At 35.7% G+C, this 27,953-nt stretch overlaps 5 protein-coding genes across 5 annotated transcripts; 1 reads left to right on the plus strand and 4 right to left on the minus strand.

Moving 5' to 3' along the window:
- Positions 1 to 823: 823 nt before the first annotated feature.
- Positions 824 to 8,231, plus strand: LOC116308549 (uncharacterized). The gene is made up of 5 exons (XM_031719002.2): positions 824 to 1,176; positions 4,399 to 4,782; positions 5,236 to 5,544; positions 5,918 to 6,044; positions 6,342 to 8,231. Exons 1-5 carry the CDS (start codon positions 1,074 to 1,076, stop codon positions 6,460 to 6,462), a joined length of 1,044 nt encoding a protein of 347 aa, XP_031574862.1. The 5' UTR covers positions 824 to 1,073; the 3' UTR covers positions 6,463 to 8,231.
- On the minus strand, positions 8,227 to 15,318 carry LOC116308550 (uncharacterized). The gene is made up of 2 exons (XM_031719003.2): positions 14,445 to 15,318; positions 8,227 to 8,672 (listed from the first exon to the last, which is right to left on the minus strand). The coding sequence occupies exons 1-2, from the start codon at positions 15,191 to 15,193 to the stop codon at positions 8,480 to 8,482; spliced, it is 942 nt and encodes a 313-aa protein (XP_031574863.2). The 5' UTR covers positions 15,194 to 15,318; the 3' UTR covers positions 8,227 to 8,479.
- Positions 15,319 to 16,275: 957 nt separating this feature from the next.
- Positions 16,276 to 20,430, minus strand: LOC116308552 (uncharacterized). The gene has a single exon (XM_031719006.2). The coding sequence runs from the start codon at positions 20,323 to 20,325 to the stop codon at positions 19,531 to 19,533; it is 795 nt and encodes a 264-aa protein (XP_031574866.2). The 5' UTR covers positions 20,326 to 20,430; the 3' UTR covers positions 16,276 to 19,530.
- Positions 20,431 to 20,843: 413 nt separating this feature from the next.
- LOC116308553 (uncharacterized) lies at positions 20,844 to 22,342 on the minus strand. Its single transcript, XM_031719007.2, has one exon. It carries the CDS (start codon positions 22,225 to 22,227, stop codon positions 21,544 to 21,546), a length of 684 nt encoding a protein of 227 aa, XP_031574867.1. The 5' UTR covers positions 22,228 to 22,342; the 3' UTR covers positions 20,844 to 21,543.
- A 2,569-nt stretch (positions 22,343 to 24,911) lies between these two features.
- Positions 24,912 to 26,154, minus strand: LOC148913639 (uncharacterized). Its single transcript, XM_089034492.1, has one exon. It carries the CDS (start codon positions 26,095 to 26,097, stop codon positions 25,276 to 25,278), a length of 822 nt encoding a protein of 273 aa, XP_088890618.1. The 5' UTR covers positions 26,098 to 26,154; the 3' UTR covers positions 24,912 to 25,275.
- Positions 26,155 to 27,953: the final 1,799 nt, after the last annotated feature.

Below are 27,953 nucleotides of genomic sequence, written 5' to 3' on the forward strand. Positions count from 1 at the left end.
TGTGTCAAACTCTCGATTGAAATTTTGGATTTAGCACTGTGGGGCTGCGCTGCAAATTGATATAGACCTTATCTTTCATTTTATAGGTTCCGTCGTATATCATTCTTTTCAAGAGTTCCATAGGAACAACAAAAGCTACGCTTTTTTGAATTTCATAGAAATGTTTCAAGAGAGTGTCTACAAAATACTTCGAGAAAAAATGCAAATTCTGCATTCAGTGCTGTCTGGCAGTGATCATTTTGGCCCATTATTCTCGTAAATACTTCCTTCCATCGAAATCCATTTTTTTATTCTTATAATTCCAAATATAATTAAATAAATGTAGTTTATTATAATTTTTTATTAGATTGTGCGAAATCAGCTTGAAAATTTAGACTGAGTAATTACATATATTTTATTTAAAAGAACAAAGCTTTCTACTTTGCAAGAACAACTCAGTTTGAATATGTCTTTAACCACAACTACGACTATCATACTATTTCGTCTCTAAAGTTAAATTAATAGCCCTATTTTCGTTTATCATTTTGAAATTTATATGAAAACAAAAATCATGACTTCATTATATTGTAGTTAGTGGAATTTTCGAAAAATAAATAAATAAAATTGATAGTTCTAGATAAGATTTTTTTGTTTGAACTTAAGATCGCTTTTAAATCTTGTGAATTCAAGGGATATTAAAGTGGGAAAATTTAACTTTTAGTAAGAATTCTAGAAAATTTCCAAGGTATTAGTGTAGGTTATTTAGAATTATTCAAATCGATCCAGGTTCCGCAGTCCAGTCCAGTCCATTGGTTAGCCACCTGCTACATGGGCACACTATTGAAGCCCTGCAAAGTCGCTTTGTTTTCATGCGCTCGGTTTGAGCGGCCCAAGTCGATTTGAGGCATAAACATTCAATCGCTGTCCCGTTGAACTGAATAACTCTAAGATATTACTACCAAAACTCACATGTGACGATTTAAACCCCTTTTTAATTCATAGTATTTGAGTACTATAATCTTTGAAAATTGAAAGAATTTCGAACGGATTTAAAACAGACTGGTTGGGAAACTTCTACGACGTGGTTGTTAGAAATGAAAAAAGTATCAATAACAAACGTTTTTCATCCTAAATCTTGGATTCGATCAGCGACTTTCTTAATTCTAACAACATTTTTCACGGCCGCAAAGGCGCAAGGTAAGTTCATCTTGTTTCACGGATCCTTTAAAATATACTTTTCTTTTTGTGTTATTCTTATTTGTTTATTTTAAGACCCGGTTCCAAATTACTCTAATAACGACCTTCTTCGTAAACGGATTTTAGACCCAAATCTTACCACAAAATTCACACCATATTATACATTATTTGACCTAGGTTTTCTTATCTTTGGCTCCTTGAAATAGAGCCCTGCTTTACACAATTCATGGCTTTAAATACATTCGATTGCACAAATATACCGCGCTTTGTCTTATTCTAGTGCTTTGTAGGAATACATTACGAGACGGAAATATATCTATATATATGTGATTGTGTGTATTTTTCTTTTCCAAAGGTCTAAAAATCATTTTAGATTACAAGGTTGATGATTTAGACCAATTTTTTTATTCTTGTGATATTGCCGTAGTTGTATTTATCAAGTGTTAATAAAATAATAGAAACGAGACATTTTCAAGCTATAGTTTTATTATGTAAATCAGGTCAAAGTCTAAGCTTGGCTCTGCAATTATTTCAATTATAAGCTATGTTACCAAGAACTTTACAAATAGAATCTTTTCAGCATATACTGTGAGTTTATTTTTCATTAACTAGAGAAATTCTACAAAAAGCAAAACTGTTATTGATGTCATTAGCTAGACAAGTCAAGAAATTCGTCTAGTTTTCCTGGGAACAACACGAGGAATTCTCCCCGTTGTGAAAAAGATATTTCCTTGAAAAAATAAATAAAATCTAAGGTTTATTTACTCGAAGTGTATATCTGCAGAGGAATCAAAGTTGGTACAATTTTCAATTAGTACACAATACATACACACAAATGTATATATAACTTCATGCAAGAGGCTGGAATTACACTTGTTGGGCAAATTTTGATTTCTATGTAACAAGAAGAAAATTAAGTTGCAAGGAGAAAGATTCCTTAAGTAGATTTAACAAATATTTTCTTTTGTCCAGTCGACATGCTTGAATATTTTTCAAAATTATAAATCGCATATTTTGAACAAGAAAGATGGATTGAAAGATTTCTAGTATTGTAGAGAAAATATTTTATCAGGCTTATCTCAATATCAAAAGATGTTGAAGCCAACTTGTTTAAAGCTCGAAATTTTGGTATATATTGAATGAGTGAGAAAAGAAATTGCATGTCGAAATTTAGACTATTAAACAATTTTTTTTTCGAGGAAACGAACTACAAGTCTATCGAAGCGTGAAGTCTTATTCAAGCTATGAATTGTATAATCTTGGACCCAATTCAAAAATATGGTGTCCAATTCATTAATTTATTTGTAAAACTTTATCTTTAGTGGAGCAGAGTGAAGAGGATTTTTAAGTCATTTTATAAATAAATACTCATTTTCAAATTTCGAATAATTTTCGTGAGGTTTAGAGTTACTTGAGTTGGATTCTAAACGTTAAATTCAACGCGAAGGAAATCCTTGTAACCTAGTAACAATATATAAATATTTCATGACTATTTTCCTTTATTATTCCATTGAATTCCAAAAAGTGACAGTTTTGTTCTAAATAGGTTAGCTTTATCTATAAGTGCCCGTAAAACTGTCAAAAATCATATAATGAATTATTTTCATTGGGATTGGAACGATACCAAAATTGAATTGAAGGTTTTTTGCAAAGTTGTGCCAATACTCTCATACAGATTAATAAGCCTCAAATTTAATTTCACGGGAACAATCAATTTTTGAGTGTCTTTTACGGTTTGCATTAAATTTCCGATTTATATATTTTGTCCTAGTTGTATACGACAAAGAAATTTATATCTTGTTGAAGTTTATATAAATTTATTGTTTTTGTGGTCTATAGTCTTGGCAAACGTTTAAACCACAAAAACCGCAGGGAATTTTATGACGAATCCCCTGAGCTACGTGCTTCTCTTCTCGATGTCCTTAACTTTGGATTAAAGCTAAAGCTATTGACTTTGAAATTTGAAATTATAAATTATAACCAACTATAAGCGAACTCTTACAAGTTATTTTTGTGAATGAAATTTGTCTCGACTTTATTATAATTTCTCCAGAAAAGTCCATTCTTTACTTCTATAATGTGTAAACTCCTCAGGGCAAAGTGTCAAAGTTTTTCTCTTTTGAATAGAACCGAGTGCTCAATTTGAAGTTTTAATATCGATAGAACTATAAACAAACATTTAATAAGTTGTCGTTCAACTTTGGTGTCCGGTCGTTTACATGTGTTATTACTTTAAAGTTTTACAACAAACAACCTCAAACGGTGTTAATATTTATATGAAGAGAAATTACTAACAGTTTCTCCTGAAAAATCTAGTAAAACTAGCTATTTTTAAGCAATAAAGGCTTTGGAAATTAAGTTAAAAAAACGCGTGGGCGTTACAAAAACCGCCATCTTCAATTTCTCGTATTTCAAATAATTTTTATTTCTTCAACTTTGTTCCGGTAAAATTATAATTTCAAGAAAAAATCACTTCAGTTTTGATCCTAAAGACAAAACATTCAACATCAACAGTAGAACCTTTTTGAATATTTCTTCCTCTGACGTTGGGCACCAAAAAAGAATTAGTTTGAAACCTAAACATCGTCATTCAAAGTATCCGATTCTGTCCTTCTCTTGGAATCGGTTGTCAAAAACCACGAATGTTTAGAAATTTTTCAACACTAATTGCGTAGTGCTCATTTGATAAAATGGTTTACATTTGATTTACATTTAACAAATGAAATACATTTGTTTTATTGAACTTTAAGAAGTTTTTTAATGAGCTTGTCGTCATTGTGAAGCTCACAAGCAAACATTTATATCAACAAGGGATCGAAAGCTACAGCCACTGATATTTTACTTGGCGCCAATTCAATAATATTTGAAGTAGTTTATTACCGAGACTCTAGGCGATACTGATTCTTCAAGATTCTAAAATATAATTGATAATAAAAACATATTTAAATAAATATTCTTTTCAAAGCATAAAAATGTTAAGTATTTTTCGAATTACATTTTTAATTTTAATTCAAGATTAATTCTTACTTTCCCGCGCTTTTGAGACGCGCGCGCGATGCTAAAATCGAAATCGCTCACTTGCTCATGGTTCTCTCACGTGGCTGAGATATGGACATGTTTCAAGCCAATGATTTTATTCTTATTTTGATTTATTTTGTTTTAGAATATAAAATGTTTTTTTGAAATCTGTCTTATTTTTGCCATTTTTCTTCAACTTTGTAGATGGTAATGTATCAGTAATTAGAGATTGGCCTGGGCCAAACCCAGAGGCGAATGCAGGAACATCAATAGATTTTACGTGGAGATACACACTAACCAAACAAGACAAAGAACACTTAGATAAAATAAATTTTGGATTATGCTTCAAGGAAAAGTTAAAGGAATCTTTGATAACAGTCACAAAATTGGTCGAAAATAATTCAACAAAGTTTCAATTCAATGTGACAGAAAAGTACGAAAAAAGACTTCGATGGGTTGGTGCCGAGGGGAAAATATCCTTCAAGCTTTCAAATCTCACGAAGGAAGATACTAACAGCTATATAATGGTTATGTCATTCGGGTCAACGAGAGAGCCAATCAGCGACCACGTGGAATTTGTTGTTAACTGTGAGTAACTTTGAGTTGGTTGGCGCATCAGCCAAAACACCTTATTTATCCATGGCAAGACTGCACACTCGTTTAAATTCAAGAAATAGAGAGATCACAAAGGAGATGCAGATGAAAATCGGCAAATCATTTTTGGGGATCTGATCATTTTTTGTTTGAGCTACACGATGACCGACCTCTTGCTTGCTTGCTTGCTTGATTGCTTGCTTGCTTGCTTGCTTGCTTGCTTGCTTGCTTGCTTGCTTGCTTGCTTGCTTGCTTGCTTGCTTGCTTGCTTGCTTGCTTGCTTGCTTGCTTGCTTGCTTGCTTGCTTGCTTGCTTGCTTGCTTGCTTGCTTGCTTGCTTGCTTGCTTGCTTGCTTACTTGATAGATTGATTGCTGTTAAAAAAAACACGACTGCATGGTAATTACTTTGAATTAATTGTTAAAACATTTTTCTTGGATTATGTCTAGATGCACCTAGAATCCTGAACAAACCCCCAGAAATGAGACAAGTTCGTCTCCCAGAAGGAGAATCTGTCCATATCTCCTGCACAATCACTAGCTGCCCGCTTGCTGTAGTCACGTGGTCTAAAGAAGGTCGCGTGATCCAAAGCCAGTCAAAGGAACACGATTTGACCATTCAGAAAGGTCGTGTGATAGACTCTGGGGTGTACACATGCGAAGCGAAGAATAAACTAGGAGAAGACAAGATGCAGGTATTGGTCATCGTCACGTCATGCAAGGAGCTAAAGAGTGACGCATCTAAAAATACAGATCCTGGTAAGTTATTATTAAATCAGCTGAGCGGTGTATTTTGTTTCAGCCAATCACAACGCGTTAAGCCGTTTTGCCGCCAGCCCTCATTCTTATCCTACTGTAACGCAACGTTTGCGTATTTTTCTGAAAATATAATATAATATACGTGCCTACAAGAAGCAGAATTATGAAAAGGAAGGGAAAAAAACAATTTCACTTTACCGCCATGTTTGCTTTGTTCTTTCAAGCTCCATAAATGCTTAGGGGCAGCCATTTTGTACGCTCTTGCTTTACGCACCACGTTCACCGCCCATCTGGAACAACTTGCTTACTTATTCAATCAACTCGTTCCCAGTCCGTTTCGAAATCGACTAGCTAAAATGTGTGCTGTTTTTAGATCAGTCACTTCACGATGCCAACGATCCCAGTACTCTATTTACGATGATCGCGCCTGCAGTTGTGTTCTTCGTAATATTTTTGGCGTACTTTGCCTTTAAATGTCCTGCGTATCGCAACAGAAAAAAGTAAGTCGCCTCAATATATCTTTTGGGATCCCTGTGGCAAAGAAAAGAAAAGGGACATTGAGGAGAGTTCGCTCTCAGTCACACACAGGTAGCCCACCAATGAGATGCTACTTCTAGTCTGTATCTAAATTCAATTTTAAAAGACACTTTTTTTCAAACGTCTGCAAAAGATTGCAAATACATGACCTAAAAAATTAGACGTTATTCCGAGGAAGGGTGAAAAAACTCGACCTCGGAATCTTACTCAAAGAGAATGGAGCTTCATTCATATTTTAAAAATATTTTGTTCATTTTCAGGCGCAACCGAGCTTTGCTTAACTCCAAAGCCACATCAACATCGCTAACCAACACCGATGAACAAGCGACAAGTTTACTCGCTGACTGGTCGAACTTCAGCGACCGAGGAGAGAAAGTATAACGACAATGTGACCTCTTAAGAAGCACACTTTAAAGCATTTGCGGACCAAACTGCTTCGAAATAATCTCTTGGGGGAAAATTCTTAAAACAAGATTCGTTTTGAAGTATTTTCGGACCAAATTGCTTCGAAAGAGTCTCTTGAATGGAAAAATTCTTAAAACCAGATTCGTTTTAACGCATTCGCGGACCAAACTGCTTACAAAGAGTTTCTCGAGGGAAACAATTCTTAAAACAAGATTTGTTCTAAAGCATTTGCGGACAAAACTGCCTCGAAAGAATCTCTTGAGGGGAAAATTCTTACAACAAGCCATTCGTTTTTTAAAGCATTTGCGGATAACCTGCTTTGAAAGATTCTCTTGGGGGCAAAAATTCTACAACATTAATTTGCTAGAAGACTTTTATTTTTCAGTTAAAGCAGTACTCTGTGAGAATTATTGTTCGAAGATGCTCTTGAAAAGAAGAAAGAGACGAACAGTTAAAAAAATGGCTCTTCAAGCCGAATAACTAGCCAAACAAACCCGTCTCTACCGAAATAGCGGGTGTCAAGCCCTCCACATAAGCGCACCTCTATTTCTTATTATTCTAGTATTTATAATAGCTCACCTTTGCAAAAAAAATCTAAATAACCATTCTCCATTTTGACGCGAATGTGAAATGTATATAGTGTAGTTAGATAAAAAATTTCTTGTATTTCGCAATCAATATAGTTCGTACTTTTATACAAAAATATTCAAATTATATTCCTATTTCTGATTGGCTGAAATGCTTGCTCTAAATAGATAATCGCGCGTTCAATTAGAACTGACCATATTTGGTCATGCTCGGTCAAGAAACGCTATATATATATGATATATTATGATATTCATTGGTCTGGATAATATTAATGAAAAATGAACATTAATTTTATCCTCAATAATTGATAATATCTAGAAATCTGATTTCGAGAAAACGGCATTGAGCCTACAAACTCAAGCAATGACGTCACTGGGCATAAACATCAGGTTGCCATGGCTACTCTCACGTTACTATTTTTAAAAAAACTAGATGAATCTTCTTCTTTGTATAAGTTATCCAAATACATGTATTCGATAGTTGAACTAAGCCGAAATATCTATGGTTATAATAAGAAACAATTGAAATCCAGGAAAGCTTTTAAAAGTGGATCAAAATGGCTTCCAACAATCCTAAGGAACGGATTATCTTCAAAAAGACGTCTGGTCGCGAAAGTAAACCAAAATCCTCTACATATTGCAGTTAGAAGCTAGTGAACTCCCAGGAATAATTATCAATCAATTATGCGGATCCACACTACTTTGACAATGTGATGACGTAGTTTGTCGCCAATAAGAGGACAGACGCATAAACAACTGGGCCCGGTTGTACGAATCCTGGATAGCGCTATTCAACGGATAAATCTTATCCAGTGGATACATTTATTGGATAACAGCATCGACTTATCCACTGGATAAGGACTTATCCTCCGGATAGAGCTATCCAGGCTTCGTACAACTGGGCCTAATGTCTATTTGTTAATTAATCAATACGATTGAATAAGGAGATACCTCACTAGAGAACCTTGTATAAGCTACAGAATACGAAGCAGAGTCAAATCACTACGATGTATGCTATTTTTATTAATGATTGAACGCTAATACAAAAGGTGACAGGAAGGAAAATTATCCCACTTTCTTAGCTTTCTCACTCTGATCAGCAATTATTATTATAGATTATTTAATTATTAAGAAACAAATTAAACTCATCGTGTTATTGCCTGACTAAACTTTATTAACCAACTACGATATAACGAGTACCCTGAGCCGAACCTAATTGAAACAATGAATAACAAGGCGGTCTTCTTTGATGTCATTAGGTTCGGCTCATATGAAGTTCGATGTTTGACATGAGCCTAACAGTGGAAACCACCAAGTGAGAGTACTTTCTTTCCCCCTCTCCCCAGAGATTCCTTTACTCCCCACTCTTCCCCCCTCCTCAAAATCACTCCGCCCCCCTTAATGCATTAGTTCAAGGACACAAGATGCAAAATGCCTAAAACTACGAGAGGCAGGCTGTCCTTGGTGCTTGTAGCGTGACTTGCATCAGGGTTCGTATCGTACATTCGTACAATCGTTCCCACCATTTCGCTTTGTACCTTCGTGCAAGTTTTGTTCAGCCCCAATACCACGTTATACTTCACAACTGTAGTGAGTTTTTATGGCTTGACCGAGCGAGTTTTTCTGGTCTTTATCGAATGGAATAACTGTATAGTTCTTGGTATTATTCTGCTCGCTAACTTCACGGTTGATGATTTCGCTTTGGTATACCACAGGTAGCCCAAGTGTTGAACGATTGAAATTTTATGTGCTTTGAAAACATGCTTTTAAGAGGACTTAAATCTGCTTCAATTTTAGTTCGGAATGTGTAGCATTAATATATATTTTTTTCTTAATTATCTTTGGCTCCTAGTCGAGGTTAATATTTCATCCCATCTCTTATATCAACTGAGCATGAATGGGAGTATGTGGAATAGGTTATTAACTTATCTGTGAAAACGATTTTATTTTCCACGTGAACAAGATCTAGTCAGTCCAGAGCAATAGTTATCCAAACTGGTCGCCATATTTCGATTAGGTGTATACTTTAGTTATTATTCCCATAACTTTTAGCTGTTTACTGATACGGAAAAAAAGGATCCTGTAGTTTAAACACATTGTTAACGTGATATATCTAGAAATTTCTATAGGTCTCCACTATAATAGCAAAATATATCATGTTTCTTGCAATATTAGCAATAGATACAACTAAAACTGAAAGTAATAGAAGGAACTACAAAAACATGCCAACTAAGACCATTGCTCGCCTAAGGATTAGCAAAGTACATTTGCGCTACAGTTCAGTCCTAAAATTTTTGGTACAGTTTCTGTTCGCCACAATCGTTCCATTGTATTTTACCAGAATTGATAGATCAGTGTTCCAGGAGGTCATTGTTGATCGTCATTACTGTCTTGTCTTCTCCGACAAATACTCATTCCTCGGTTTACATCAGGTTCCACTCGATTGTTTAAATTATTTACCAACGTAAGATCTTTATTTGAATTCAAACAAGCTATATCGTTATGAATCCAGCATGTCTTCCTTGTTAACTCTTACAGCTCGCTCCTCTTGGATTTTGATTTCCGTGTTGTGCTGGTAATAACTTTTTCTGTCAACAATCCCGCTCTTCAGAGTGAAATTATATATGAGACAAGTATCGAACGAAGACATTCCTTGCAAGGTTTGGACGTTTGCTAAATCACGCCTGCTTCACGAGAAAAGGTGATCTTATACTGGTAGCAGGCATAGGATGGTTCTTGTTAAGTCTACCGCTGTATACGTCCTCCTCTTCTTCCGGGCTTCGCCAACACCGAGTCCTCCGTCACATTGTCCGCCATCACGATCTATCACTACTGACGCGACAACCACCACCTCGAACACCACCGCTTTACATTTTCTATAACATTCTCAATAATACGATTGAAAAATAAAATTTAGAAAAATACTATATTGTTGATCAATACATATTTGTTTTAAACATACATACTTATACATAACATGATATTACTAATAAACTTGGTTTAAATATTCCATTAATTTTAATAAAAGTTTAAAATCATAACAAATAAGAGTTAGAGTGCACGCACTAAACCCGTGAAACAAATACTAACTTTTAGCACTAAATGGTGATAATCAAACAATAGAAAACAAAGGATTCTGTATGGAAGAGTACTAATTAGTACTAATTAATGTTCACGGATTTAGTGCGTGCACTCTATCAAAATTCTAAAATACATTTGTTTCACTATATATAAACATACATTAATTTTTTTTTTTACTTAATGATACTTTACAGTGATCTAGTATTTGTACTGAGTTGCTAACTGAGAGATTAAATGAGAGAGAAACTAACTTATGAAAATAAAAACGATAACATTCATTGACTTCTTGGTATGTAAGTTGTTGATATTGCACTCCATATTTCCAAAACAACTTAGATGTTTGTGACCACACTTGAATGGTTTTCTTTATCCACAGGCATTCAGATAACGTTCATTGACTTCTTGGTAAGTTGATGATATTGCACTCCATATTTCCAAAACAACCTAGATGTTTGTGACCACACTTGAATGGTTTTCCTTATCCACAGACAATCACATATATAATAACGTTCATTGACGTCTTGGTAATTTGGCTAATATTGCACTCCATATTTCAAAAACAACAATTTTGAATAATAAAAGAATGATTTTGTATATTTTAATAATATGAAATAATAATAATAATAATAATAATAGTAATAATAATTATTATTATTATTATTATACAGCTTTTCATTAATCCCATATAGGTAACTGTCCAATTATTTTCTTAATTGGACAGGTCTTGTTGATATGGGATTAATTAGGCAGCTATATAATTAATAGGTGATGGGATTTCATGCTCCCCAATCAAGAAATAATTAGACTCGAAAAATTCCTCTGACTGCCAAATTGGACTCGGCCTACTGCCTCATCCAATTTTGTCAGTCCTCGGAATTTTCCTCGTCCAATTATTTCTTAATTGGACAGCATGGAGTCCTATTACATATACTAATAACAATATTTCATATAGCGTCAATATCCTGTAAAGTTCAACAACGCCTTACACTTCATTTCACAATAGTCAAAAATTAAATTAAAATTAACGGACGACAATGCAGTATAAATTCAGGTGCTGCATATGAGAAAGCCCTCCTACCATAAGATTTAAGCTTAAAATAACTTTTTGTTAAAAACTTGGAAGATTGAGATCTAAGCTGGCGAGCTGGAACATATGGTTTTACAAGATCCTTTAAATAAGAGAGCGCATAACCATTTAAAGACTTGAAAGTAAGAAGAAGTATCTTGTAGTTGATTCGGTATTCCACAGGCAAGCAGTGTAAGTTATAGAGAACAGGAGTAATAGAATGATTTTCACATGACCGTAAAAGAAAATAGACCATTTAGTTTATAATAGTTGATAAAGCACAAAAGAAACTCATTGGTTTAGAGTCTACTACTAACTATTAGTTTGCCTATTCTTTCACGATCATATGAAAATCACTCTATGATCTAGTTTACGACTCTGAACAGGACACTAAACGTGTTGCTGAATTTTGAAATCGCTGAAGTTGAAGCACTGGTGGCGTGCGCTGCTAATGCGCCGCCTCTCAACAATACGGCCCGAGTTCGAGTCCTGCCGATCTCGATGTCGTATGTGAGTAGAGTTGTTTGTTGGTTCTCTCCTGTGCTTCGAGGGTTTTTTCTCCGGTTTTCCTCCCTCCACAAAAATAAACTACTAAATTCTAACTCGATCTTTGGGCTTTCACTTAATTTGGAGCCTAGCGCTGTTGTGATTGTCCCACGCTGTGATACGACAGCGAAAAGCTTCGTAGATTTTAGATTTTAGAGGTTTTTGCATTAAGTATTTAGGTATTCCATATAACAAAGAATTGCAAAAGTCAAGTCGTGAAGAAATGAAAGCATGTACTAGAGTTTCACAAGCTTCAAGGGAAATAAGTCTTCGAATTTTCCAAATATTTCTGATCATGCGGAAGAAACATGACTTGCAAATTGAATTCTCAGGTGAAATCTCTTGAAAAGATAATAATAGAGAATCGAATGACAAAGAATGTTCTGGAAAAGTGACCTTTTCAGATGAACTATCAAATCCTGCCTGGAGGATCGTTATTTTATTTTCGAAAAAAATCAGCAAAAGAGTCCGCAAGTTTATTTGACGAGAAAGGAAATTGCTGAGCCCTCATACTTCTCAATTTCTGAACAGTAGAAAACAGAGCACCGCTGATTGGATTGGTTCTCAGCAGGGTTCTCAGGATGATGTTAGAAAAGAACTAGTTTTATTGATAATATTTCAAACCACTTTGCATTGATTCACATACAATTGACAATGAATAGTGAGACGAGACTTTTGTCCTCTCCAAACGCCTACGTTTTACTTTAGCTACCTTAATTTCCTCATTATACCAAGGTGCAGATGGACGCACAGTGATAAGGCGATCTTTACAAGCTGATCAAAGATGGAAGTCAGCACTGTCTCATATTGACCAACAGGACAAGAGAGATCAGATTTAGGAGCTGTCAATAATGAAGAGCTCAAAACATCAATAGAAAAGGAGTCAAGATAACAGATTTCAATTTGCGGCAATTAAGAAACCTTCTATCAAATTCTCTACTTTCACATCCCCATAATACTTTGCATCTTTGGGGGGTAACCAGAGGGTAAAAACCCACTTATTTTGCTGAAGGATGATCAGACAATGTTGAAAACACCTTGTTTGGTATCCAAAGATAAAATGAAGAAGTAAAAAACAGAAAAAGATAGAAGCCAGCTTGAAGACGTTTAAGGTAAATTTTAAACATTTTTTCGTAAGTCAATACATTTTCTGTAAGACCAAAACTATGGTGTTGAGCAATGGCGGGAAATTTGACTTCGTTGAACATCTAAAGATTTCCACCAAAGACACCGCGATAGAAGAAAATTCCTCAAATAAGAAATCATAATTGAAAAGCTAAAAATGTTGTCAATTGTATTTAAACCAAAGAAAAATGGTAAAAGCTAAAAATCCTATGAAATTTGTAAAAATTAGAGAGAGCCTCAAGCAAAATAAGCAACTATACGCCGAGTGCTGATTTCGCTATATTTTCCCATTTGTTTTCTCTTCTTTTTCACCCTTTTCCCATTTTGTGACTAATAAATATAAAATCGAATATGTATATAAAAATTCCAAGGACCAATGACTCGGAAACATTCCTTCGAAAACCATTTCTGAAAACACGTTGCATTTTGATCTAGCATGGGTACAACCATATTTACCATGCCTATTTGCTCACTCCATGCCTATTTGCTCACTCCATGCCTATTTGCTCACTCCATGCCTATTTGCTCACTCCATGCCAATTCACATCTACCAAAGAATATAAAATAATTACGGGAGTTTTCCAGTAATACCAGATAAGTACGATCCCTTTTTCGACCTTCTTTCTTTTGTACGATTTATTTCCATTTTCTCATTTTCTCTTTTTTATCATGTACACAGTTTAGTGTAGTTTTTCTCAGTATTCATCACGTTCTACGTTGTGTCGCTTTTAAAGTTCAGATTAAAATTTATTAGATATCAATTTTATTTAGAAAGCAAATGTAAACACAGGTATCCCAAGCTCAATTTTAGTGTCGATCGAATTACAGCTAGTAAATGTTTGAAGTTGTTTGTATTGTTATCATCGTAGATCTGAGATGAGTTTACAAACAATTTAGTTTAAAAACATATTTACAAATGTATTTCTTAGCTTATACTAATTGATCTTTTACAAACTCCATACATTTACTGAAAATTGCTTAATATCAATCACGTGACTTTTTAGAGTCGACTGGGGGACAAACCGCGGTTGACTAGGTGCAACTAGCAGATCTTAGGTCAAAACATGTCAAAATAAGTCCTCAAACTATTGTATTTGACTAATTCTACGACACATGAAACCAGAAAACAAGAGATGAAAACAACCTCCAAAATCCTACAAGCCATTAAAAACGCAGCTATTACCGGATGTGACGTCTATTGATAGCAACCTATTCTGTGATATACACATATATATATCCATTTATTAAAAACTGACAAAGAAGCTTTTCAAAGTATTTACACTACATTTCTTATTATCATCTTTTTTGGATTTTAAATTTTAAATTTAGAAATTTATAATCGAAATAGTTGAAAAGTTTGTTAGTTGATATACTGAGATAATACAAATGATTTAGTCTTGGTTGCCATGGGAGCAGAGAGAGAACGAAGGCCAGATGTCACATTAGTATTCAACTGTTCAGATGAACTACTTTTTTGAATTCAATAATTCAGTCCGGCCAAGAAAGTAAAAAACAAGAAGATTTTTTGATTAAAAAAATAGGGTAGTTATTACTCTTCTTCTTCAGATCTGATACAAAACAAATATATCCCCAAACCAATCGAAATCAGTACGAATACACCGAGCGCTGTGTAGAATACTATCGTGCTTATTTCGTTTACACCTTCCCTGAAGTCTGGGTTCGTTGTATACATTCGTACAACGGTGCCATTCATGGTCCATACGGCCTGTGAACACTGTGAAGTAATCGCATCGTCGTATCCTACCTTAGCAGACAATTCAACTGATTCTTCAAGCGCGTTCTCGTTGATGCTAATCGTTCCGTTTTCTCCAGGAATCAATTCCTTCTTACCGTTATTAAACTTCTCGTATCGAACACTGCTTGAGACGTACTTTACGTTTTGATTCAAGTCGTGCCGAAGGTTATAGGATTTACTGAAATTCAAGCAAATCCTTCCAGAACGATCAAGCATTGCTTCCCTTGTGAATTTTACCCTTATTGCTCGATCCTTTGGGATTTTAACTTCAATCTTATGCATATAATACGTCTCTCTAAACACTGGGCCGTTTTGCAGGTTATATAACTCCATCTTGTTCCCTGGAAAGACATTTCTCGCCAGATTTTGAGGAGTTCCGACGCTTGCTTGATTTACAATTACAGGAGACTTTGAATTCACTGCTGGAATAGGTGAATATTTGGTTATTTTTCCTGTATATCCTTCATGCTCTTCCCTAGCATCGATCGCCTCTCTCATTAAAGCGACAAGGAATACTTGAAGAACTATCTTCATCATACTGGCCATACTGACAAAGACATGTTTTCAGATATTGTGGTTTTGGTCGTCATTTTCAACGGGTTGATTAGTTCCCGTTTGCAATGTTATGTTTCGTGTTATACGTCTTGCACAGACAGACGTATTGTCACGGCAGTAAACATACACTGTGACAGGTGTTCAAGTCATGTTTTAATTAAATCGCGTGACATTGGATTTCATCCAAAGGTAACCCAATCTGACTTTTCCTAGAAAAAAAAAAGATGAAGCTGAAAATGATAAAGATAGTAAATTTCTTCAATTTAGGGTACTCCAAAGCTCACTTTTGATTATTCCGATTCCACAGATAATGCTTTCATTTAGATATTTTCCCTAATCCAGATCCATAGCTTGAAATTTCTGATTTCAACCGATAAAGGAAATGTACTTTTAGCTCCTCTAAGACACTGTAATCGTTTAAGCCATTTACGCTGAAACGCAATAAGTTTCAGTCTCAGAATTGCTCAATCACGATGTACAATAATATAGATATTTATTTCACAATTCGTCAACTGACCGAATAGAAGGCAGCACGTGACGAAACGAAGCAATAGGACACAAAGTCCCAGCTTTTCTTTTTGACGTCCCTCGATAATTTCAGATTTATCTGCTCCGAAAAGCTTGTTTTAAAAGTAAAATATATTGCCTGTAGAGGAAATTCGGAATTTATAGCGTTATTAACTACAACCCCCAGATTCCTTTGCACGCTCTTTGGTCCAGTTACTTAGCACCAACTGCCGTTACTACCGTCATGAAAAATTCAAATTCGAATAACAATAAATATTTCATTTTAATTCACGAATCATTTTAGTAGCGGTAGTCAAAGTCGTTTTTAGTCTCCGCTCCATTCCCCCACGTTCCACCGTAACAGCTGCGAGGAAGCAAATCAATCGTCCCATCACGAGAAAACCTATATCGCATTAATCGCGATAGCGGTTATTTGAGTAAAATTCTGTGGAATTTTTCAAAGTCACTGATACAATGAATTCTTGTTTCAATCCTATGTCGAAAACATTGAAACAAATTTAACCATGATATTCTTATTGTTACCAATAAACTACACATTTTCAACATTAAAATTGTTTCGTCTACTTTAATTTATCTCAAACAAAAAGACTGGCTTACTAATAAGTATTTTTCAAGCCAGCTGTAACCGGTTACCTAAATTCATACCAGTTTCACCCATGTCCGTTCAAATACATCATTACAATACAAAGTGATAATTTATATACATTAATGGACGAAATTAATAAATTTCAATATAAGTAGTTCCACAGTTATATATCAACCACGTTATTGCAATTTTCATAAACATGCGAACTGTCTGCAAGCTGCACGCTGAAATTTGGTTTTTCGCTGCTGCCAGTCAAAAATATGAAAGGTACCGACTGATTAGGTTTGATTGACGGCAGCGAAAACCAAATTTCAGCGTGCAGTTTGCAGACACAGAGTTCGCATGTTTATGAAAATCGTAGTAATCAGCCTGCGAGAAAACCAGCTCGCTTGCTAGGTGTTTTTGTGTCTACTACATATTATTAAATAAGCAGTAGAGTGATTTTATTTAACCCATGAAAGAAAAAAGACTTTTTACTTACGTTATTGCTAGTTGATAAAATATAGAAAGAAAACAATGGGTTTAGAGTCTACTACTAAATTATGCATGCGTACTATTTTTTCACGGGTTACAGCTATTATCATAAACATGCGACCTCGGTGCTCTGAGTTGCACGCTGAAATTTGGATTTTCGCTGCCGTCAATCAAAAATATGAAAGTTACCGACTGATTAGTCCTTTTGCATATAAGACAGGTGTCCCGTGTCCCGAAATGTCTCACTTATACCCGAGCATTGTTATTCAGGCACGCGGAAATGAGTATATTCCTCTTACTAGCGGTTTTCATGTCGGCTCTAATGTTCCATTTCTGCCATAATTTTGCTTCAGTTTATACCCACGCTGAAAAATGTGTTTTGTATTTCGTGTTTCATTTATCAGAAACAATCATTAAAAACAATATGGACTACTTCGACGATACTGCGGCCATTGTGTTAAGGGGCACTAATAAAAAACTTAGCTTGTTTTACAGTTATGGAGTCGATTAGCATTCAATAGATCTTTAACGAACACGAAATGGTTTCAAGTCGAGGCTGGCCTTGATAAAGAAAAGAATCAAGGACCGCCTCCATTTCAAGCGAATTGGGGAAAGGTTTATTCATCGCGAGAGACGTTTTTGGGATATGAATTTGCAAGATGAATGTGGAATGATACCAAAATACCATTTACAACCTGCACTTTTGCGAGTGGTCGCCAATACTATAGAAAATCTTATGGTATTTATATTGTTATTTACATTTTATCTAGCTCGAGCTCATTTGTAAAAATCCTTACAAAAAGTTTTACGGATATGATGGAAATACTCTACTAGATCTTTGTTTTAAACATTGATGTCTTCGTAACAAAATATCAAAATTTCTTTTGCTTTTAATTTTTCTTATGCAATACATGCACGATTTCAGCTTCCTTTATGGTCCAGTTTCATTTAAATTATACTTGACTAAGTGTCTTTTATACGCCAACTGTATCTATAAGATATCGTTCGAAAAGAAATCTTAAAAATAGAAAAACGAAAAAACAAATGAAACATGTATAAAGGTATCAGTAGACCTTTATCAATAGACCAGTGGTTTCAATAAAAAGACTATTCGTGAAACCAGCCTAAGCATGTAGATGACCAGGAGTTTAAGCTACCAAATGGAATAATATTCCAAAATTTTACCGAGAGGAAATAGAAACTAGTAAGGTCTACTGATACCTTATTCAGAATCTGAAAGATTTTGCCACTTGGCGACAGCTTTCTTATGGGCGTCGCGCCTGATTTGACGCTGTCCATCATGCCTGGAAGCATGTCCAGGACGCTATCAATCTTCGACTTTTTGGTGTCCTTCTTATACTAGAAAGTTTGAGTGACCACAGTCACCATTGTTATCTATTTATCAAAGATATGCCACCACCGTTTCCTTTTTTTCTTTGGTCAAATTCCAGTGATTGTTCTGACAGTTATACCAAATTCTGAATTATAAACAATACCCAGTTTTTTCCTTTGAAATTTTTAGCATGGCTTCAGTGTTTCATAACAATGCTTGTCGTTCAGGTTTTTGGCCGTGATGAATATCCACTTGACGTCCTGGATTGTTTGGGTGTCTTTGGTCCCGAAATGAACGGTGGTAGAGATTATTACAGTGTCCTTATAAACTCGCCACGAATACTGAATTTTGGTATCTAACCGGGGAAACTATAGAAACATTTGAAGAAATCGTGATAAGGATGAGAATACCGATACTGAACTTTCAACGTCGTATTGCTGCTGCTCGCGTGCGAATTCAACGCCTAACTATACGAAACAGAAGACGAAGATTTCTAATGAATTAATATTATTGAAACTTTCGTTGTGACAAGGAAAAAAAACGAATCCAATAAATGAGTCGCCAACTCATCACTATTCTTCCTCCATTCATTCGTCCATTGAAAACAAAACAAAAGAAGAATATTCCCTCCCCCCTCACCCAAATAAAAGAACCGTTAATTTGCATAGTAAGACTGCTCATCAACAATGGCATGTATTCATAGGGTGATAATGATGCTTTTAGAACCCTCATTATCTTATCACGGTGCTTGATAAGTGGGACGTCTTGGTACAACGGACACGTGTCTTATATGCAAAAAGTCTATTAGGTTTGATTGACGGCAGCGGAAAACCAAAATTCAGCGTGCAACTCAGAGCACCGAGGTCGCATGTTTATGAAAATAGCTCGTAAATAAAACCACTCTAGCACGATCAAATATGCAAATATCTTGGTTGTTTATACACTGGTTGCATAATATAAAATATCATTGCCAATATATTAAGTACAAGTTCAATTGTCGTTTAAAAAAAGCGATTTTAGAACCTTCGAGAGCAAGAAAAGCAGCGGAATTAATTATGTAAAGCATTGAGATTATGGAAATTAAAATACCTAACGACGAAATTAAACCCGAAAATTGTGCACGTGTTGGTGATCGTTGTAGTTTAACAGCGTGAAAAATAACCATTTGTGCCAAAAATCGTCGTATTCGATTAAACTGGATTATTTCTTAATTCTCTCCTGTGCTTCGAATGCTTTTCTCTGGCTTCTCCGGCTTTCCTTCATCCCAAAAATCAACTTTTCTAATAAATTCTATCTAGAAGGGCCTAAAAAATTAATCATCCATGAATGTGATTATATTAACCCTACCAAATAGTAGTGTAGGTTTTTTGAACTTGTTTGGAAAATTTTAAGCCATGTGTTTTGTTCCTACAACCAGAGAACGCAGTAAATCCAACTGGACAAAATCACAGCGAGAAAAGAGCTTTGAATACTGATTGCACCGTCAGGATTAGTAGCGTACATACGCACTATAGTTCCATTCATGATGCTCTTAATTTGAGTACAAGCGGTGTTCGCCACGATCGTTCCATTGTACTTTACAACTGTCGAAATCTCGACGGATTGATCCAAGGCGTTCATGTCGATTGACACTGTCTGGTTGTCTCCATAATAATTCTTAGGTAGGCCTCCGTAAAGGTTAGAGTAGCGAACAGTGGAGAACACATCACTGACTCGCTCGTTCTTGTCCGGTGCTATAGTGTAATTTTTGGTTGAATTCAAACAGATTGTTCCATTAGAATCCAACATGATCTCCTTGGTGAAGTTGACTCTAATAGCTCGTTCATCTGGGATCTCTACTGTGCTACGGTGAATAGGGTATCTACGACGATAAACAGGAGCTCCCATCAAACCATAGCGATAGAACATGTAACCAAAGAAAACATTTCGACCGAGATTCGAGCGAGATCCGAGCTTGGTTTGTGGGATAATGACCGGGGACTTGGAAGTGTAGACAGGAATTGGAGTGTTCTTGTAGACTCGGGATGAACCAGGCGGACTAAAAGAACGTCTGGTTCTCGATCTAGAAGTTCTGGTCGATGAAGAACGTCTGAAACCACCACCTCGACTTCGACCTCCACCTCTTCCACGGTAAGCAGAGTCTGCGAACTGGACCAAGACTACAGAAATGACAATTAAAAGAAGAAGGATTTTCATATTCATCTTGCTACTGTGATGTCAACCGGGAGAAACCAGAACACTACTAGTGATTAGCGATTATTGCGAGCAGTTTATACTCAACAACACTTATTACATTACGTCGTGAGCAAAATATAGTCTTTTGTAATCAATTCACCGGAAATACGTCATAGTTAGAAACTAACGCGTCCCTGACGACCGAGGTTAAAAGAATTATCTTTCGCTCTAAAAATTGCATTTCAATGAGACAGAATGATTCGTAATACAAATAAAGAAGTAAGTAAAACAAAACAACATTTTCTTAATGATTTGTTCCAGAACTACTGCAGAATTTAAGAATGAATAACTCAATTTACTAGTATAGGCCAGTTAGCATTTCAAAGCAACTTAATAACGGCACCCCCACCACAGACTCCATGGTTTTGTCTTGTACCGTCCGTCACTCTGCCTATAAAAATCTAGCGCCGGGCCCAAAACCAACAACGAAGGCCTCAAGTATTAACTGCTGCCCTCTTTATTTTTACATTAACATTTCTTATATACAGCTGGTGATGTAATCCCAATTTTCACGTGCATATCTATTTAATCCCTTATTCTTTATTCCTTGCTCAACAGCGTGCATTTTATCTATTTAATCCCTTATTCTTTATCCCCTTATACTTCATGCTTAACCACGTAACAGTCTTTTAACTCTCTTGGAAATGCTTGCAACCCATTAAATGAACACTTCAGGTCAGTCTCTGGAGTATTATTTCTTGTGCATTAGAAGATACTTAAATTTGAATACAACTTAAAAGAAAAAATAGTACAGCTTGTTATTCTCCAAGGAAACACAGGTGGTCTGAAATCTGCAAACATTGCACTAAGACAAATTAGAATACTAATTACTTACGTCTTTAGACTTCTCAGCTTTAATTAACAGTACAGGCTCATAATCACACTAAAAAAAAAACGATTTTAATTACAAAATTTAAGTGCAAAAAATAGCTAATAGAGTGACAAGGCATTTTTAACTAGTCAACGTGTAATAGTCAAATATGCACAAACGAAAACAATGGAATTAGGGTCTTCTAATATGTAATATCTATTTCACGGGTTTAGTGACTTCACTGGACTTCACTCTAATTATCAATCTTAGGCAAAATGGATTCTTAATTATGCGAGTTAAAATCCCAAAAGACAAAGTCACAGGAAAAAGTATTCTTGTTGGCGCCCTATATATACCATATGTTCGTTCTACAACTAGAGAGCACAGTAAATAAGGCTTGACAAAATTAAGGCGAGAAAAGAGCTTTGAACACTGGCTATGGCCGCACTCGTGTCCGCGTTGGGATTGGTTGCGTACATACGCACTATAGTTCCATTCATGACGCTCATAACTTGAGTACAACTTGTGTTGGCCACGATCGTTCCACGGTACAGCACACGTGTCGTAATCTCGACAGTTTGATTCAAGGTGTTCATGTCGATTGTCACTGTCCTGTTGTCTCCGAAATATTCCGTTGATAATCCTCCCCTAATGTTAGAATACCTAACCGAAGTGAGTACAACACTCTTGTTAGGTGCTATAGTGTAACTTTTAGTCGAGTTCAAACAGATTGTTCCATTAGAATCCAACATGATCTCCTTGGTGAAGTTGACTCTGATAGCTCGTTCATCTGGGATCTCTACCGTGCTACGGTGAATAGGGTATCTACCACGATAAACAGGAGCTTCCATCAAACCATAGCGATAGAGCATGTAACCAAAGAAAACATTTCGACCGAGATTCGAGCGAAATCCAAGCTTGGTTTGTGGGATAATGACCGGGGACTTGGAAGTGTAGACAGGAATAGGAGTGTTCTTGTGGACTTGATAAGCGGAGTCTGCAAACTGGACCAAAGCTACACAGATAGCGATTAAATTCAGAATGATTTTCCTGTTCATCTTGCTGTTGATGACTGACAGAAGTAAGCGGCAAGATCAACTACTGCGTTACGTTATCTCCTTCCCACAGCAGTTTTTAACACGTCACAAGCGAAGAGTAGAAACGAGTTATCGTGAGGGGTCTGAATATACAAATGTGTCACACACTCCTAGTCACTAAGATGTTAGCAGATCGATATTTAAACGTTTATCGATCGTATTACGTCATTTGATTACAAATGTAATTATACAGCTTCTCATTAATCCCATATAGGTAACTGTCCAATTATTTTCTTAATTGGATAGGTCTTGTTGATGTGGGATTAATTAGGCATTTATATAATTAATAGGTAATGGGATTTCATGCTCCCCAATCAAGAAATAATTAGACTCGAAAAATTTCTCTTCCTGCCAAATCGGACTCGGCCTACTGCCTCATCCAATTTTGTCAGTCCTCGGAATTTTCCTCGTCCAATTATTTCTTAATTAGACAGCATGGAGTCCTATTGCATATACTAACACGACACTAATAAGTACGAAGCTCTTATTCAGTATAGACTACTTTGGCTTTTTATATGAGGAAATGAACTGCCTCGTTGGCTACGAGCTCATGTACGACGAGAGTAAGTGGAATAACTGTTAATATTACACATTGTACTCACTATATGAATTTTCATTGGTCGAGAACCACCATATAATTAATTCTAGCTATCAGCGTGCGCCAGCGATTTTTCAGCGGACGATAGTTATCTGTAGCGCGTTGTCCGGCAAAAACGAGCCTGCATAGGTCAGCGGATGGCGGTTATCTGTAGGTTGTTTTTTATGTATTATTTGGAAACTTTTTTTAAAAAAGTAAAGTTTATTATAAAATTTCTATTTTCACAATATCAATTAATCTATTTGAACAATGTATAATAATACATTTATTGAATTCTGTTTTGATGATATCCAGAATTATCAATGTCTCGGCAATTATTGGCCGAAGCTGTAGGCTGAAGCCAATATCCCTTACCTTGACATTGATTTCGGTTATCATCAAAACCTCATCCAAAAATTGTTTCATACACATACTCGGCGAAATAGATGCCTCTTGACAAATCCAACCACAGGATTACCACCCTAAGTATTAGTGGTTTAGGCTTTTTCATATCAGCTATTACAGCTTTTTATTCTATGTAAGATTTCAAATGTTCAACAAAAATGTTTCGTTTCCACTACCTCCCACCTCCCTGCATCACAGAAACGTTCAAAATACTAATTGTGAGGTGCTCTTTCTTATTATGTCTGTGATGTTATCGATCATCTTTCCATCCATTTGGTACAGTCGCTTTGTGCCACGTGACAAAGCCTGCAAACGGTTGACTAAAGCCGAATTCCAACAACTGTTGGACAAAAAGGAGTCGAAGCAAAAATGCTACCAAAGAAAATAAGATACTCTTTGAAGAATATCTAAAAGATAAACGACTTGGCAATTTGCTCGACGCTGACTGAATTCACCGTTTTAATGAAGAATTTTTACGGTCGGAATGCTCAAACACATACATACAACAAATGAAAGCAGGTAACGCAAAGTCGGCTTACTATATTCAGTAAGTTGAATTTATTTATTTTTAGTAATTTATGGTTGAGCTCTACTTGTTATAACTATTTATAATTTCGGTAAACTTTAATAATTTGTTCAAATTCTTTGATAAATGCTCCAGTTTTTAGTCAATTAGTCGAATAAAATACCTTTTGAAAAAACCATATTGCTTTAAAAATATTTTGAATACATAAAACGATATGAAAAATGATGCAAACCGCTTTGAAGATGTTATCTTCCTAATCCTTCGCCTTCCGCAGATAACAGTGTCACACTCTCCTCGTTTTGCATATTTGTTTTCTTCATGCAGCATACATGATTTTCAAATGATATTACCGGCCGAAACCGGATTATTTTAAAATTTGAACCGAAAAAATGACAGTTTTGACAATGACTGCTGTCATTCACATAGAACTACGAATACTACAATAATTTCGTACCTATTTCAAAAAACGTTGTCGCTTCTTGGAAATCTTAAATCTGAGACCAGTAGCATGCTGTAAAATTTAATTTGTTGCACATTTAGGGTCGATATCTGTGAAATAAAGCCGTAAAAAAAGACAGATCAAAGAAGTGATACGATATCACTTCACGGTAAAACTGTCCAATAAGATCTCGCCACATATTTTAGTTTTGGCCAATCAAAATCGACCCTAAATGCGTATCTCGCTTTTTCGCGATATGATACAAAAAACTCGTGAATAAAAACGATATCAGGCTCTTAAAGTGTGTATCAAGGAGAAAAAATATTTTCAAAATCACTTGTATGTTAACAGTGTAGTAGTATGGTTGCAGTATTTTTGTATGTGGTCTTCTGTTTTCTGAGATATAAACATTTGAGATATCCAATATGCACTGTTCACATACAAGTGATTTTGACAATAAATATATTTTTTCCCTTGATATACACTTTAACATGTGATAATCTCTATATATTCACAGTCGAACAACGTACTTTACTTTTAGATAGGAATATGAAGCATGGCCTTTGAGATACAAAAATACAGTTTAGTCTCAGATTGCCTATTATAGATCTCCCGCCGACCGACAGCGTTTTTTAAAATAGATGTAAAGAGGTTATGGGCAAAGTGTTTACACCTGTCATAATATAATAATCCTGTACGTGGTATATGGTGAGCAGCACTCGGAATCTTATTATCATAATCATAAATCGGTAAGCATTATTTTTTTTAAATTTAAGATGTCATTTACAGCATGTTTGATTTACATCGTTCCAGTTTTCCCTTAATATGGGTATTTATTAGACGTTTAAGAGCACTTTGATTCAGCAAATATTCAATATTCAAAGAAAACAAATGTGCACTCGTGCAAATGAAGGAAAACAGAATGTTTTTGTCGATGGAATCGAAGATAGAAATTGCATTGAAGCGATGGCTGTGACAACATGACGTACACTGGAAGTCATCACCAGCAAGGAATAAACGTTCTAGCCAAAATTTAAGCCTTGATTTAATAAAAGAAATTCCTTAGTAAAACTGGAACATGAAATAAATAAAGCTTGATAAAATAGAGGCAAGAAAAGAGCTCTGAACACTGGCTGCTCTGTCTCTGGCGTCAGGATTAGTAGCGTACATACGCACTATAGTTCCATTCATAATGCTCTTAATTTCAGTACAACTTGCGTTCGCCACGATCGTTCCATTGTACTTTACAACTGTCGAAATCTCGACGGATTGATCCAAGGCGTTCATGTCGATTGGCACGGTCTGGTCGTCTCCGTAATATTCCTTACTTAGACCTCCGTAAAGGTTAGAGTAGCGAACAGTGGAGAACACAGCACTGACTCGCTCGTTCTTGTCCGGTGCTATAGTATAATTTTTCGTCGAGTTCAAGCAGATTGTTCCATTAGAATCCAACATGATCTCCTTAGTGAAGCCGACTCTGATAGCTCGTCCATCTGGGATCTCTACCGTGCTACGGTGAATAGGGTATCTACCACGATACACAGGAGCTTCCATCAAACCATAGCGATAGAACATGTAACCAAAGAAAACATTTCGACCGAGATTCGAGCGAGATCCAAACTTGGTTTGTGGAATAATGACCGGGGACTTGGAAGTGTAGACAGGAATCGGAGTGTTCTTGTGGACTCGGAATGAACTTGAAGCTTGGCTAAGGCGTTGTCTGGTCTTTGAATTCGATGAAGATGAGCGTCTTCTACGAGACTTAAATTTATTTGAACCAGTTCTTCTAGTCGTCGAGCCTCTTCTCCGAGACGTACAGTCGGAAAATTCCAGCAATGCTACCGCAACGATCACCAAAAATACTGCTAAAGTCAAACCTTTCATTTTGGCGAGGAAAACGATGAATACTTTAGGGCGGAAAATGTAAATGACAACGAGCGATGTATGTATATTTAAATATACATACATACAATTTTTATACTCGTAATCAGTATTGAAATGTTGCTAAATGTAATCTTACATATTTTTTTTACGTTTTTGAATATACCTTAATTTAAATTTCAATATAATTTTTTCAACTGAATTCGACTTCCGTTTAAAGAAATAGAAAAACAAATCTATAAACTAAAAAGGATAAACGGAAGAGTTGACAAAATAAAAGTAAAGAAAAAATGCCACAAAATATATGCATATTATAGGTACTTATTGACTGAGTTTGGTTGGCGGGCCGTATACGAGAAATATTTATGGGGTAACGACCGAGCGCAGAGGCATTTTATCACATCACCCTATTTTTGTTGTAAAAAGTTTGAAAAATCCTGCTAAAAAATTGATAAATACTACAGCGCACGTAAACGGAGGAGGACAAGACCGATTTTTCCAGAGCGCGCGAACAAGTCCATAAAGGATGTATGAATATATTAGCAATAATGCAGCAAAAAATAAAAGTACACAACTTAAGTGTTAAGAAAAAATTTAATCCGTGTTTTTTAACTCCTATATATATTTTCTGTGGAACTTCTCATCTAAAATAAATCGATCTGAACTTTAGAAGATTTTCGTTTTCAAAATACGAAAATGGTTTGATGAAAAACCTGTAATCATGTAATTCTGAATTCAGTCCAAAAAAGAATAAAAAGGACTTGCAAATAGGAAGTAAAAAGGAAACATCGTATGCTTTATTTTAGGAGAAACGCTTTTCAAAAAAGAGCGAAAAATGATAGGATCGAAATCCTTGCCAAACCCATTCATCTGTCTTTGTTATGCGTTATCTTCCGCAAGTTTCCAAGATGGATAATTTGTTTTTTAGAACTGAAAAATACTGGGACTCAATATCTATCACAGTCTTTGTTATACAAGTCATTTGCTAGGATAAATTGCAGTATAGTATTAAACTCCAAGGGCGGATCCAGGGTTTTTTGAAAGGGGGGTCTCAGGGGTAAATTTTGTGGGCAAAGGAATCCCAGTCGCATTTTTACCACAGGAAGCCCATTTGACCTCAGGAATGACAGGGGGGTCGCGACCCCCCCGACCCTCCCCCTGGATCCGCCCTTGAACTCGACAAGTAAAATGAATCAAATGAGTTAATTAATACAGTGCGCAGCTTGACAGTCATAAACGCAGATTAATGAATTTGAATTTTCAAATAAATAGAGAAATGCCAACAAGTCCATTCAACTTTTAAATCATTATTTCCAAAACAACCCTTCTCCTTATTAAGAACCTTTATGAGCAGTAACTGAAGAACTGGATATTACATTTAAAAATTAAAATTGAATTTCAAAAGTGGAAAACATTTCAAGTTTATATATTTGACGAAGAAAATTTACAAAGAGCTTATTCAAAAGTAAGACATCGCTGCTAATGCGCCGCCTCTCACCAATGCGGCCCAATTTGAGTCCTGCCGATCTCGATGCCGTATGTGAGTAGAGTTGTTTGTTGGTTCTCTCCTGTGCTTCGAGGGTTTTTCTCCGGTTTTCTTCCCTGCTCAAAAATCAACTCCTAAATTCTAATTCGATCTTTGGGCTTTCTCCTAGTTTGGAGCCTAGCTCTGTCGTGATCTTCCCACGCTGTGATACAACAGCGAAAAGCTTTGTAGATTTTTTTTTTAGAAACATCTGGTCGGCTTTAAAAAAATGAGGTTAGACGAGGTAAATACGGGTATTTCAATTTGCAATTTTCTTCGAAGACCTTCCAACAGCTTGTTGTGAATTTTGGTTTTTCACTACCGCAAGTCATAA

This window comes from Actinia tenebrosa, unplaced genomic scaffold (genome assembly GCF_029948245.1).
Source record: "Actinia tenebrosa isolate PJP-AT-01 unplaced genomic scaffold, QUT_ActTen_1.0 PGA_scaffold0__85_contigs__length_37466705, whole genome shotgun sequence".
Classification (NCBI taxonomy): domain Eukaryota; kingdom Metazoa; phylum Cnidaria; class Anthozoa; order Actiniaria; family Actiniidae; genus Actinia; species Actinia tenebrosa.